Source organism: Nanorana parkeri, unplaced genomic scaffold, assembly GCF_000935625.1.
Source record: "Nanorana parkeri isolate BGI_ZX_2015 unplaced genomic scaffold, ASM93562v1 scaffold1617, whole genome shotgun sequence".
In the NCBI taxonomy this organism is placed as follows: domain Eukaryota; kingdom Metazoa; phylum Chordata; class Amphibia; order Anura; family Dicroglossidae; genus Nanorana; species Nanorana parkeri.
Genome location: NW_017307885.1, coordinates 332,839 through 345,672, shown reverse-complemented (window position 1 = coordinate 345,672; position 12,834 = coordinate 332,839). Strand labels below are relative to the sequence as shown.

General features: G+C 45.6%; 1 protein-coding gene across 1 annotated transcript; it reads right to left on the bottom strand.

Moving 5' to 3' along the window:
- Positions 1-2,197: 2,197 nt before the first annotated feature.
- On the bottom strand, positions 2,198-12,448 carry ERGIC3 (ERGIC and golgi 3). Its single transcript, XM_018570863.1, has 6 exons — positions 12,340-12,448; positions 8,209-8,279; positions 5,984-6,071; positions 3,876-3,995; positions 2,727-2,823; positions 2,198-2,369 (listed from the first exon to the last, which is right to left on the bottom strand). The coding sequence occupies exons 1-6, from the start codon at positions 12,425-12,427 to the stop codon at positions 2,198-2,200; spliced, it is 636 nt and encodes a 211-aa protein (XP_018426365.1). The 5' UTR covers positions 12,428-12,448.
- Positions 12,449-12,834: the final 386 nt, after the last annotated feature.

The following is a 12,834-nucleotide window of genomic DNA, read 5'->3' as shown; positions in this document are numbered from 1 at the left end:
TTTTTATTGCCGTTTTTGTCCTTCATGGAGAGATATTGAACTCTGTGTCCTGGTAAACAATGTCAGTGGGACAGAAAGTAGTGGGAAATGTTGCCGTTGTCACTGGAATAGGAACAGAGTGGAAATCCTTTAATGGAACACCTGCTTGGGTGTCAACTGCTGAAGAGGAAATTTATCCTCATTTTAGAGTGAATTCTCTCACTTTATGCATCTCTAGGTCAGGAAGTGAAGGGAAATCTCCCTAATGGGAGCATAAGACCAGAAAAGGAGCGTAACCAAACTGCACTCTAACAGGATTATTCACAAAAAGGGTGAAGGGTTTGGAGAAGGCAACAATCTAGGACCGTGGTTCTCAACATGTTCAGTGGGTCCCCGCGTGCCATTCACTTTTCTAGGTGAGAGGCCCCTCAGCCTTCCTCTAGCTCAGCACTGTCTGTTCTCACGCCAAGCAGCCATTCAAAGTATGCTCCTTGGTGCCGTGTCGCCCCGGGCTGCACATTTGAATGACAACCTCCCTCTCCTGAAGAAGCGCCCCTAAGCGCGAAACGTTGAGAGAAAACTAGGCTCCTCCTCTGTTAAACCTTCAATAACGCTGTATCATGTCAAATTACCAACAATCATGTCTCTGTTAAGTCTGATTATCTAATCAGGTTAATTATGCCTAATCATGGCTTTCTACTATCATGCATTGTAATTCTATCAATCATGTTATTCACATATATTGAAGGACAGAACAGAAATGGAGTGAGATTTTCAGGGAGATATACAATCATGTTGTCATTTTTTACATTTTTTTTCTTGGTGGGGGGGCCTGGGGGGGCCCAAGAAAATGTTTGCCCAGGGTCCGATCAATATTAAAGATGGGCCTGGTCGTTCTCAACATGTTCAGTGGGTCCCCGCGTGCCATTCACTTTTCTAGGTGAGAGGCCCCTCAGCCTTCCTCTAGCTCAGCACTGTCTGTTCTCACGCCAAGCAGCCATTCAAAATATGCTCCTTGGTGCCGAGTGCCAGCTTGAGGTGGGGTGGGCTGGGGGTATGGTATGTCCGCGAGGGCACTACATCCAATACGTGCATTTCTTACAGCTCACTCGCATATCCTATAGAGGTGTCTGGACTGACATCACAATCTGTCTCCCCAGAACCTCTACAGGGTGAGCAGGGAAGCTGTACAAGTGGATGCACATATGGATGGAGCTTCATACCAGCACAGCAGCCCACACTGTGTTCCATTGTAGTGCAACTTGGGTCACGACTTAATGACCAATGTGGAAATCCTTTAATGGAACACCTGCTTGGGTGTCAACTGCTGAAGAGGAAATTTATCCTCATTTTAGAGTGAATTCTCTCACTTTATGCATCTCTAGGTCAGGAAGTGAAGGGAAATCTCCCTAATGGGAGCATAAGACCTGAAAAGGAGCGTAACCAAACTGCACTCTAACAGGATTATTCACAAAAAGGGTGAAGGGTTTGGAGAAGGCAACAATCTAGGACCGTGGTTCTCAACATGTTCAGTGGGTCCCCGCGTGCCATTCACTTTTCTAGGTGAGAGGCCCCTCAGCCTTCCTCTAGCTCAGCACTGTCTGTTCTCACGCCAAGCAGCCATTCAAAATATGCTCCTTGGTGCCGAGTGCCAGCTTGAGGTGGGGTGGGCTGGGGGTATGGTATGTCCGCGAGGGCACTACATCCAATACGTGCATTTCTTACAGCTCACTCGCATATCCTATAGAGGTGTCTGGACTGACATCACAATCTGTCTCCCCAGAACCTCTACAGGGTGAGCAGGGAAGCTGTACAAGTGGATGCACATATGGATGGAGCTTCATACCAGCACAGCAGCCCACACTGTGTTCCATTGTAGTGCAACTTGGGTCACGACTTAATGACCAAGGACAAATGTAGGTCCTGAGGTTACACAGGTTGAGAACCACGGATCTAGGACAACATAGCTGAACTGGAAAGTGAGCTGAATTGGAGAATTTTTCCAAATCAGCTATGCTGTCCTAGATTGTTCACTTCTCTTGTCTTCTCCAAACCCTTCACCCTTTTGTTCCAATGGAACACACACACACACCGTTTCATAGCCAGTATACCACTCTGCATCGAGGAGGAATGACAAACAAATTAAAATAAACTGCAATAAGTTTGAGTGTCAGAGGCAGAGCAGATGAGACTAAGGACCAGCCATTTTTAAATAGAATTAGGGCATTTCTAAATCCAGGAATCCGTACAACTCGCAGCCCTCATTTTTCTGCTCCTGCATCTTCTGACTGAAGCCCTCCCGTTTACACTGCTCTATGGAATCTGGCGTCTTGAATGCCCACCCCTTCCGGCGATAGGCCTCCCGCACATCATCACATGTATTACAACACCTGCAGAGGTCCAGAGGACATTAAATGGGTAACGATGGGCAAAAATAAAAACACAATACTTTTCACTATAGTGATCAAACACCAGTCAAGGAACAGTAAAGATGGCCATACACTGTAATATTCGGCCCGCAGGCTGAACAAAAAAAGAAAACAATACAAAAAGCGTGGATGGAGGAATCTACAGCAATGTCCTTTGTATTCTGACAGACTTGAACAGTGACAACAGCCGTTTGGCTGGTGTCACTGTTCACCCATTTTCTGATCAGAAGGGTGCCAACAGGGGCACCAACTGTGTGAATTCCGCACAGTGTATGGCCAGTTTAACCAGACCACCTTGGCCAACCTTGAAGTAAGTACCTTATATCTTCAGTCTCTGCACCAAAGCAGCTTTCGCAACGACTAGGATCTAAAGTTTTGGGGTCAAACACTACATGCTCCTCTGATTTTCCTAGATCTGCAAAATATAATGTAAAATAAAACTGTTGTTAGCTTTCACAGAAAACATAATTTCCAAGTTTAAGCAAGTGCAAGTAACCACAATGGACAACTTAATGTCGCATACTGAGGACAGCGCACGTGACGGTCATTGAGGGGTATTTACTAAGACTGGCCCAGACAGAACCTGGATCAGCTGTACTTGGCAATCAAACAGCTTCTTTCTTCAGCTTGTGCAGTGAAGCTTAGAAAATGAAAGCTAGAAGGTGATTGGTTGTCGTGTAGACCTGCTCCAGATTTTGTCTGGGCCAGTATTAGCAATTTCACCTCATTGTGTTTAGCTGCAACTCCAGCAATAAACATCATGTAATAAATTAACATGTGGATTATATGCACTAAATGGTCAAACGTTTGCTGACAACGCTCCAAATCACTGAGCAGGCATTTTCAGTCAGGGGTAGTGGTAATGCTACAGCATACAAAGAGAATAAGATAGTTGTGCACTGTTATCTTTGTGGTAACAGTTTTGAACCCTTTACTGTTCCAGCATAATCCTATACACACAGCCAGCTCTATAAATGTCTTTTTACTGTGGCCCTATTATATTGTCTCAGACTGTATATATGTTAACGTATGGGTCAGCATGGGCTCAAAAGAGAGAATCTCCTGCGCCTGGAGCCTCGTACCAAAAATGACACACTGTGGCTAATGCATTAAAAAAGTTTATTTCATCTGCACGATTGGGCATTCAAAGCAAACACAGACACAATTTACAGAGTAATGATTCTCATCTCCTTTAGTACAAAAAGCCCAATATCAGCCCTGAGAAATATTGTAGAATAATGCCAAAAAGGAGGCCACAAGGTTTTTTTTCCCCAGACCGTGCAGACTATCTGGGACCTCTGTGGAAGATACTCCAGGGACTGGATTTTAAAGAGTGTCTGCTTTTTAGGAAGATTGATGGATTGCATACTTATTTTAGGAGACCGATTCCCTTTAAATATTTTGGAACGAAAAGGGACAAAGTAATTAGCGAATGATTCCTAGATGTCTTAGTACCATAACACATACCATGCCTTTCTGCTTCTGATGATATGGGTTTCCCATCATTTCCCAATCGTTGTTTCAACAGATTGTGCTCGACATCCAGTTGCTGCTCCCCAGCTACATCCATGGCATCTATGCTCAGATCTACAAAGCAAAAAGCAGAGGACAATGTTACATAGAAACATAGAAGAGTGACGGCAGAAAAATACCAAGTGGTCCATCAAGTCTGCCTCCTTTTTTCTGAAACTTTGGTCACTATTGTGGAAACATCTGCAGTGAAACTTACTTTAAAAATAAATAAAAACTTCTGTGCCTCTTTCTGATTTAGCTGTACTTTGTCCCTGGGGTCTAGCCGACCATACACTACACATCTGATAGTAGATCTAAAGGAGACTGTACAATCAACTATGTAGTTCAAGGGCTTGTCTGACTGGATACAAAATGAGTCAATAGTTTAGGTGGACCCTCATATTACAAATTTATGGTAACTTTAAAAGGAGTTGTACCATCAGATTGTATAGTATATGGCGCATTTAACTTTATCTGACTTCATGCCAAAGCTCCAACAACTGCCATTCTCCTATCCAATGAGAATGCCTTCACTGGCCACTGAGATGGCCTCCCAAGACGCAGACAACGGACTGGCCTCAGTCAAGACTTCAGTATCTGGTGGCTCCTACTTAGTCCTTTTACCCGGTTATATTAAAGTGAACCTGTGCACCATTTGGGGCTCATTCACATGGGCGTTAAAAACTCTGCATACAAATGTGCACAGCATATAGTTTTGTACACATCTGTACGCAGCATAGAAGGCTATGGGCCCATTCGACCAGCAGTGCCTGGGCAAGGTAATGCTGCTCTATGTTCAGCAGCGTAAAAAAAAAAAAAAAAAAGCAGCGTACTTGTTCTGGATCAGCTGCAGTATGACAGCCAGGGAACAAACATTCACAAAAGGAGAGCTCAGCAATGGCATACTTTACTACTCTTACACGAGTGTCCCTTTAGTCAGGTTCTTGTCACTTCAAAGCATTCAAAAAAAAAAATCTCCATAACTGCAAAGAGCGCCTGTTAAAAAGGAGAACTATGGGGTAAGTGTTTTTCCTCATAGTTCTCCTAAGGGTCACGGGAGGACATAAGCTAGCGTCCTCCTGTGACCCAAAGCTCAGTATATAGCGAGCTACAGCTCGTGGCATACTGAGACCGCCGCAGCCAGGACGGATCCCAACAATTATGTCTGGATCCACCCAGCTGCGTGAGTGACAGTTGGTTCTGCCTATCTAGATGCAGAGCCAGCTGTACCGCCCCCCTCCCCCGTCCGATCCGCCAGTCAGCGCTGGAGGATCAGACAGGGGAATCCCTGCAGGGAGCCGTGAGTCACGGCTCTCTGCAGCGACATGATCGAGAAGTGAGCGAGCGACGGTATGCGTTCGCTCACTTCCCGATCTATTGAGCCGACGTGTGACAGCTTAATTGTCACACGTCGGCTCGAATCAAGAGGTTGAGTTAAAATATCACTCACCTCATAGTTCTTCTTTAATCCTGCCAGAAATCTTGTGAGCCAATAAATTCCTGCCTGCTGTATGCTTATCAGTTAACTTTGTTCCCAGCTATCTTTGTGAACTATAGAAGGAGCGTGGGCTGTCAACCTTAAACAGGAAATAGGTTAGAGGAAAAAAGGAAAATGCAGCCACCACATTGTAGTAGTAACCCCTATAAGGACTAGTAACAGTCTTTAACGCCTGCCATGATTTGTTATGCAGTAATGATTATAGGAGAGATTGTTCTCATCAGGAACTTTGGTGGGGAGATTTTGCTTTGGGACTCCTAAGAAGAGGTCAGTAAGGGCCCGTTCACACATAGTCCGGTGACCAGCATTTTATCTGTACCAGATCACCGCAGGTCACATCACAACAAGTGTGTGATGGAAGGTGCACTGCAATACAACGTACACTTGCTGGAGTTCTCACGACGCACTAGCCGTCCTCTAAAATGCAGCATTTCAGCAGATGGGCTAATGTGAACCGGCCCCAAGCCAATGAAGTACCCAACTTTCACCCAGAACAATATACGGATCAGCAACCCAAATCTTTTCATTTAAGCAAAACTTCCACAGCAGAGTAAAGCCTACTCACAAGCACAAGGCATATATGGAAATACAATATCAATATTGATCTTTAACTTGTCTCCTCTGGATTTATCGACAAATAGTTCAGGATATACCTATGAAATAAAAAAATGAAGATTCAGAAAATCACAAAGGCAATTCTGATAACAATTTAATACACTGAAGACATTCTGATAGAATAACAGATCTAAGGTCCAGATAAGCAGGTAATAAAACTGTTACAGGGGGACTGCAAAAAATAAAAACGGTTAATGCATGCGAGAGCTCTCCCAAAGAGCACACCTGTTTCAGCAGTATCAGCCAATGGTTGGTTCGCCACCTACTTTTAAGGGATTTTCTCACACTTCCTGTTGTGCCACTGTGTAGGAAGCGAGGGGAAATCTCCCCAATGTGGAAACAGGGAGCAATAAAAACTTGTCAGATGATCCGAATCTGCCTCCCTCTATCCAAAATGTTTTTTTTTTAAATGGCTGGAGTTCTACTTTAAAACACAAATACATTAATATAAGGGTCACCTCCTAATCTTCACAGCGTTCTTTACTATTAAAAGGAGAACTATGAGGTGAGTGCTTTTCACTCACCTCATAGTTCTAGCGGACCTGTGACAATGAGACTGTCACAGGTCGGCTCAGTAGATCGGGAGGTGAGCGAACACATACCGGGTTCGCTCGCCTCTCGATCCTGTCACGGCTCTCTGCCGTGACGGGGAGGGGCTGGATTCCCCTCTCCGATCTGCCAGCGCTGACTGGCGGAACGGACGGGGGAGGGTACAGCTGGCTCTGCCTCTAGATAGGCAGAGCCAGCTGTCACTCACGCAGCTGGGCGGATCCCGTCATCTACGTCGGGATCCGCTCCGGCGTCTCAGTATACCGGGAGCCGTAGCTTGCGGTATACTGAGCTTAGGGTAACGGGAGGACGCTAGTTTGTGTCCTCCCGTTACCCTGAGAACTATGGGGAAAACACTGACCCCATAGTTCTCCTTTAAACTACAGAAGTGTTTAAAAACCGTCCAAAGCCAGCATTTGACTATAGAGCAATCAACTTCGTATTAAGAATAGGTGTGGACAAATCCATATGGAATTCAGGAGCCAGTCTGCCCAATTCAGGAGCCAGCAGGATTTGTTTTACAGCAACCATAGACAACATCAAAAGTTAGGCGTCAGCTGAATTTTTTACGGCGCATTGGCGACCTGCCTCCTAGGATTTCTCTAGCCCCCATTAATCAGTACATATAAAAAGTTGGCCACTGCCCACTACAGCTAACAGTGACACTCAGACTTGCTCCTGGAAAAAGGCAGAATGTAAATGGTCGATTGTTGATGGTGGGGTAAAACTGACTCAAGTGCATACACCTTATGGCCCCTGGAAGTACCTGCGCAAGTCTTCAAATCGTTCCCTGCTGAGTCCCCCTTGGATCCTAAGTCCAAGATGTACACAGAGCCTAAGCCTCACTCCTGTAATTCAATGGTTAAATGGCAGAAGTCTAATAGAAACTATGACGCTGCTTCTTTTTTTTTTTTACAGCTGAATGATGGCATGTCCCTTTAAGCCCAACCTTGGGCAATTTTTTTTGCAGGTCCTCCAGCAGTAGGTAGAATAAAAAAGCAGCTCCGACTGCAATACCCACCCTTCCAGTGCAGTCTCTAACATTTGTCACCAGATGATCACAGTCATTGGGGTTGAGTGACACCCACCATCACTCAACCCAGAAGACTTAGGACATACTGTGAGTGCAGGGTGTCATGGACCCGTTCTCTGAGATTGCACCATCATGGTGCCCTACACTCACAATATAATGAGTGCATCCCGATGCTGTTCTCTGCATTGAGGACCACACAGTCCTGGAGAAGACGTGAAAAGGAAGAGCATGGCATGTCATCTGCCTGAACACAACTGAAAAAAAAGCATCAAATACATGGGGTGTGGTGTGGGGAGACGGTCTTAGAGATAGCCCGCTGTTGGGCTTTAATCTAGAATAGTGGACTCTGTGTACCATCTGGGCTACCAGAAGTTCTAAATGGACACAGGGATTGCTTTAAAGTTTAACAGGTACTTGCAGGCACCACATCAGCACTGTCACCTAAAGAGTTAATCCCTTACTGCTTATCCTGCTGGCTACAATGAAAAGTACACAGACTCTGCTCCTTTTAGGTTACCTCATGTTTATTCTGGAAAAAGGTCACATTATTTAAGCCACCAGAAATATGCAGTAAATGACAATCACAAACTTACCTCTTTAGTGAGAAAATACTGGAGCTCAGAGAAAAACAAAATCAGCATTATAAGACCACTAATCACGGTAACTGGAAAGAAAGAATAAAATTCAGTTAACAATGACAAATCAGTGCACACATATGATACAATACCAACATTCTGACTCCAGGCTCTCAGGAAATCATGACTTAGGCAACGCATATGAACTGGCAAAGAAAAACTAGGAGACAAACTCTTTGGCATTCTATCCAATTGGAATCATTACCAAAGAGCACTTCTAGCGTATCTATAGACAAAACCTTTTTTTCTTTTCTTAGCTTTTTAGTTTTGGGAGTAGGGATTGGAACAGGTACAGATGCGGTTTGTGCCCCTATCAGGACATCATTTACCTAGATGCCCACAGTCATAATAGGCACATGTAATTGACCAAATATCAGCAGCAGCTTGGTAATGATTTTTTCTTTTTTTTTTTTTTTTTACACGGCTCCTGGCTTTTACATACAAGTGATCTAGGCATCTTTGCAGCCACCTGATCCCTTGTAAGGGCCTAAAGGTGTGCTGCTCCAGTTCCGTTTCATGCTGTCACTCCTCCAGCCACTGTGGACAGAGAACAAGCTGGTGAAGCACAATGTGAGCTTCATCAGCTTCAGTGCGGTCCATAGGTAATGTTAGGGGTCTAACAGACCTCTGGCATCTCAATAAAGGGGACTTTTCACTTCCATTATGCCGTCACATAGGGGGTCGTGTTAGGTTGCACCATCAAATCTCAGCATATTCATCTTCCAAACATCCACCTTGACAGCTTCCCTTTAAATCAAGTTCCTTCTCTCTGCTCAGCACTTCTGTTTCTTGTAGCTTATGGAAAGTAGATGGTTAACTTCCACATCATTGTTTAAAGATTTATGGTTCACTGACCGTCTGTTTGCTGTGTGTGTAAGAGTATTGTCATATCACCTCTCTATATCCTAAAGCAGCTCTGGAAACAGAACGTTTGGTTGATACTCCTCACTGCCACAACCAACCTAAAACAGGGAGCGCTTTGTAATTCAACAACTACAAAGAGTGAGGACAATTTGTAGAGAGCAGATACAACTGTCATGGCCAAAAACAACTAGAGGAACTCTGCTGCCAGCAAAAAGAAAAATGGCCCTTGTAAAAGATATCAAAACCTAACAGGAAAAATTTAATATATTGAAGCTTACCAGCCCGCAGATGAGGTGGCTGCATTAGTTTTCTTCTTTCAGGCTAAGAACAAGTACCAAGTGCAAGTACAGAAAATACCTGTGTATCTTACTGGAATTGAAGCATCCTTGCAAAGTCAGGTGTAACACATGTCTTTTTTCTGTTCAAACCATTTAGAACAGATTAGGAAAGTGGAAGGATTGTGGATGGAAGAATTCCCTGCTGTTTCCTTTGTATTCTGACAGAGGATGCCAGCCGGTGTAAGAATACCTGAACAGAGCTTGCAGCCCATTGGCTGCAAACTCTGTTTGGCCGAAATGTTTCCAACATGTACCTTTGGCAGAAGTTGATCTAAGGATCGACTACTGCTAAAGGAATAGGGCGACCAATGGAGTAAATTTCAGCTAATTCCTGATGAATCAGCCGAAATTTGGTATGTGTGTACCCCAATTAACTTTTTGTGTACTGAACTGATAAATCAAACAATGCTATCAGTAGTAGTCAAGCTGGCCATAGACTTGCCTCTTCTGCAGGGTGGACAGTGAAAACTAGCATCTACACATTCGGGCGAGTTGGTGTTTTGGATGCCTGATCCCCTACTACACTTTGGCTTCTCCTGGGGGCTGCTCTGTCAATACTGTATTCTGTAGCAAAGTAATGGCTAGTGGGAAGAAACGAAGAGCACAGCAGGGGAGCAGGTATTCAACACATCCAAAATGTTTTTGGATTTGTAATGCTCCTCCTGGCACCGGAGGTCAGAAGCTATAGCTAGTGGGTGTGTATTCTGCATATAGAAACCCCTGTTCACATAAGGCAAGCAGGCGTAGCAATACTTGGTTGCCTCCAGGTCTTGGTTTCCAAAGCTGTAGTTCTGACCTGGTGGCACCAGGGACTGAGTGAATGTAGCAGATAGAGCACCTGTGATCTTTGGAAGCGGCAGTCTTTAGCCAAAGTGTCCCCAGAGGGTCTCTGTAAGATGGGCCAGTGGTTGATGGTGGTCTGGGCAGATGGCAGCATAAACCAAAGACAGTCCGAGGGCAGGTGGCAGATATACGTAATCCAGAGAGAGACGATCTGAGGTCAGGGCAGGTGGCAGATATACGTAATCCAGAGAGACGATCTGAGGTCAGGGCAGGTGGCAGATATACGTAATCCAGAGAGACGATCTGAGGTCAGGGCCGGCGGCAGACATACGTAATCCAGAGAGACGATCTGAGGTCAGGGCCGGTGGCAGCTATACGTAATCCAGAGAGACGATCTGAGGTCAGGGCCGGTGGCAGCTATACGTAATCCAGAGAGATTATCTGAGGTCAGGGCAGGTGGCATACAAATGTAATCCAGAGAAACTGCCCAAGATCAAGGCAGGGTCAGAGATAGGGTATCCAAGACAAGGCAAATGAGGGTACTGAAGCACAGGACGGTATCACAAGCAGTGAGGCAGAGGTAAGTGATGATTAATTATAGTGCCTCCTAAAACAAGACCAATCCCTAAGCTGTGGCGTGTGACCAGATTCATTAGGCCACAGCTGACTTGGACAGAACTGCAGCCAGCAAGACACAGGCTGCCTAACATGTGCATAGTCCACAGTGTGGAGTCTCTGCCCGCCAGAGAATTACTTGAAGTGAACCTGGGAAAGGTAACCTGATACCTGCATGTGCCTACATCAGTCTTCATACCTAGCCCTGTATTTCTGTGGATCCCCTTGGACCAGTCCAGTAAGGTATATGGGTGGTGCAGTATATACAGTATGTCAGTTGGTGTAGTCTACAGTGTAAGTTTCCAATACTTGAGGTATCATGTATACGGGGGGTGAGGTGTATGGAAGGTGTCTATACTATGAGATTATGTAAATTGCTGTAAGTACAGAATGTGCCAGATGATTATATGAGAACTGTGTGTATAAGCAGCACACACAGCATGCCACATGACACATGCAGATCATCGGGCATGCAACAGCTGCAGCACATGGAGATCAACAGTTAGACATGCAGCCAGGTGTGGTGCACACAGCTCGTTAGTTATGTCTGTGTCAGGTGGGACACACGTAGGCACCGGATAGAGAAAGTGCACACTGTTAATTAGGCACAAGCACCCAACAATTAAGGTGCCCATACACCTTACAACCATCGCAAGACTTTTGTCTTGCGATGGTTGCAAGCTAATTAAAATCTCGTACGATCTGCCCATCTTGGACAGGCAGATCGTACTTGCGATCATCGAAAGCGCGCCCTGCTGAGGGGTGGGCTTCCAATGACTGCAATGCTGAACAGGCAGTGTGCGCTTGCGCACCCCGGCCCGTTCGGCATTTGTCTTACGAGCATGCCACAAACCCGCCGACAATCGTACGATTCTCAGCGGGTTTTGAAACATGCTCGTTAGACAAAAGACGTACGTAGAGTAGAAACGGTCGCACGCCTTCCATACACCTGCCGATTATCGTACGATCGCGGTATTCCCGGGTGTATGGCACCTTTATACATGGAGATCATCAGGCATGTGTCAGGTGCGGTACATGCAGCATGCCGTGAATGGTAGGTGTGGTATATACAATGGGGAATTTAGCAAAAGTGGAGCAGACAAAATCTGGAGTAGCTATTCCCTGTGGTCCCCCCCTGCAGTCTCCTATTGAAACCTCTCATTAAATGTCTGCAGTCTCTGAGAGCTTTCTGTAGCATTACATTTACTGAATACTATGTGTGGCCCTTTGATTATGTCAGGGGCCCCAATTGAGGCCCCTTATATCAAGAAATGTAACCACCACAGCTCTATACAGAATGTGCATGAGGACAGGTTTTTGTCATGGAGTCCTCTATACACCTCAGTCCCTCATATACAGTTCTGATACAAGACACGGGGACACCACTTAGCAGCCATGCCTGTCCCTGGCAGTGAGTGACATCTGGCAGCACTAAGCATTGTGGGTAATGTCACCGCCATACAGGTCAGTGCACGGCTCTCCCCCTCACCTACAGCCCCGCCGCACGTCTTCACTCGGAAGTCCTCCAGGGTCTTGGGATAGGCATCAAACTGTCGAAGCCGGTGCAGAGCCTCCATCTTCCCGACCGGAAGTCCAGTCAGTCACCTCAGCACTTCCGGGGTCCATTTACGATATGGCCTAATCTCATTGGCTGAGCTGAGAGCTAATAGGAGCTCGTTACGGCACGGAAAACATTCGCATGCGCAATGCAGCGGCAGTGTGGGGAGCGAGTTGTGTCAGCGCGCCACCTAGCGGCTGAGAGATCCATTACAATCCTGCAGATAGAAAGTTTTGGGACGTTGAGCACACAGGTCAGCAGTTCTGAAGTCACTCCTTAGGAAGGAATGAGCAGAGCACACATATTAATTCTGTCTATGATCAGAAATTCCAGATCTGCACACCCCTATGCAGAGGAGTTTAACATACACTTGCCATGGTTTAACATGGACTTTCATGGAAGAATAATAGCAAAGCACAAACTGAA

What these genes read in the sequence shown, in the direction of transcription:
- ERGIC3 (XM_018570863.1), bottom strand. Translation starts at nt 12,427, where the DNA reads ATGGAGGCTCTGCACCGGCTTCGACAGTTTGATGCCTATCCCAAGACC. An exon ending in GACGTGCGGCGGGGCTGTAG is followed by an intron (nt 8,280 to 12,339) that starts GTGAGGGGGAGA and finishes CTTTCTTTCCAG; the next exon opens with TTACCGTGATTAGTGGTCTT. An exon ending in GCAGAGACTGAAGATATAAG is followed by an intron (nt 2,370 to 2,726) that starts GTACTTACTTCA and finishes GGACCTCTGCAG; the next exon opens with GTGTTGTAATACATGTGATG.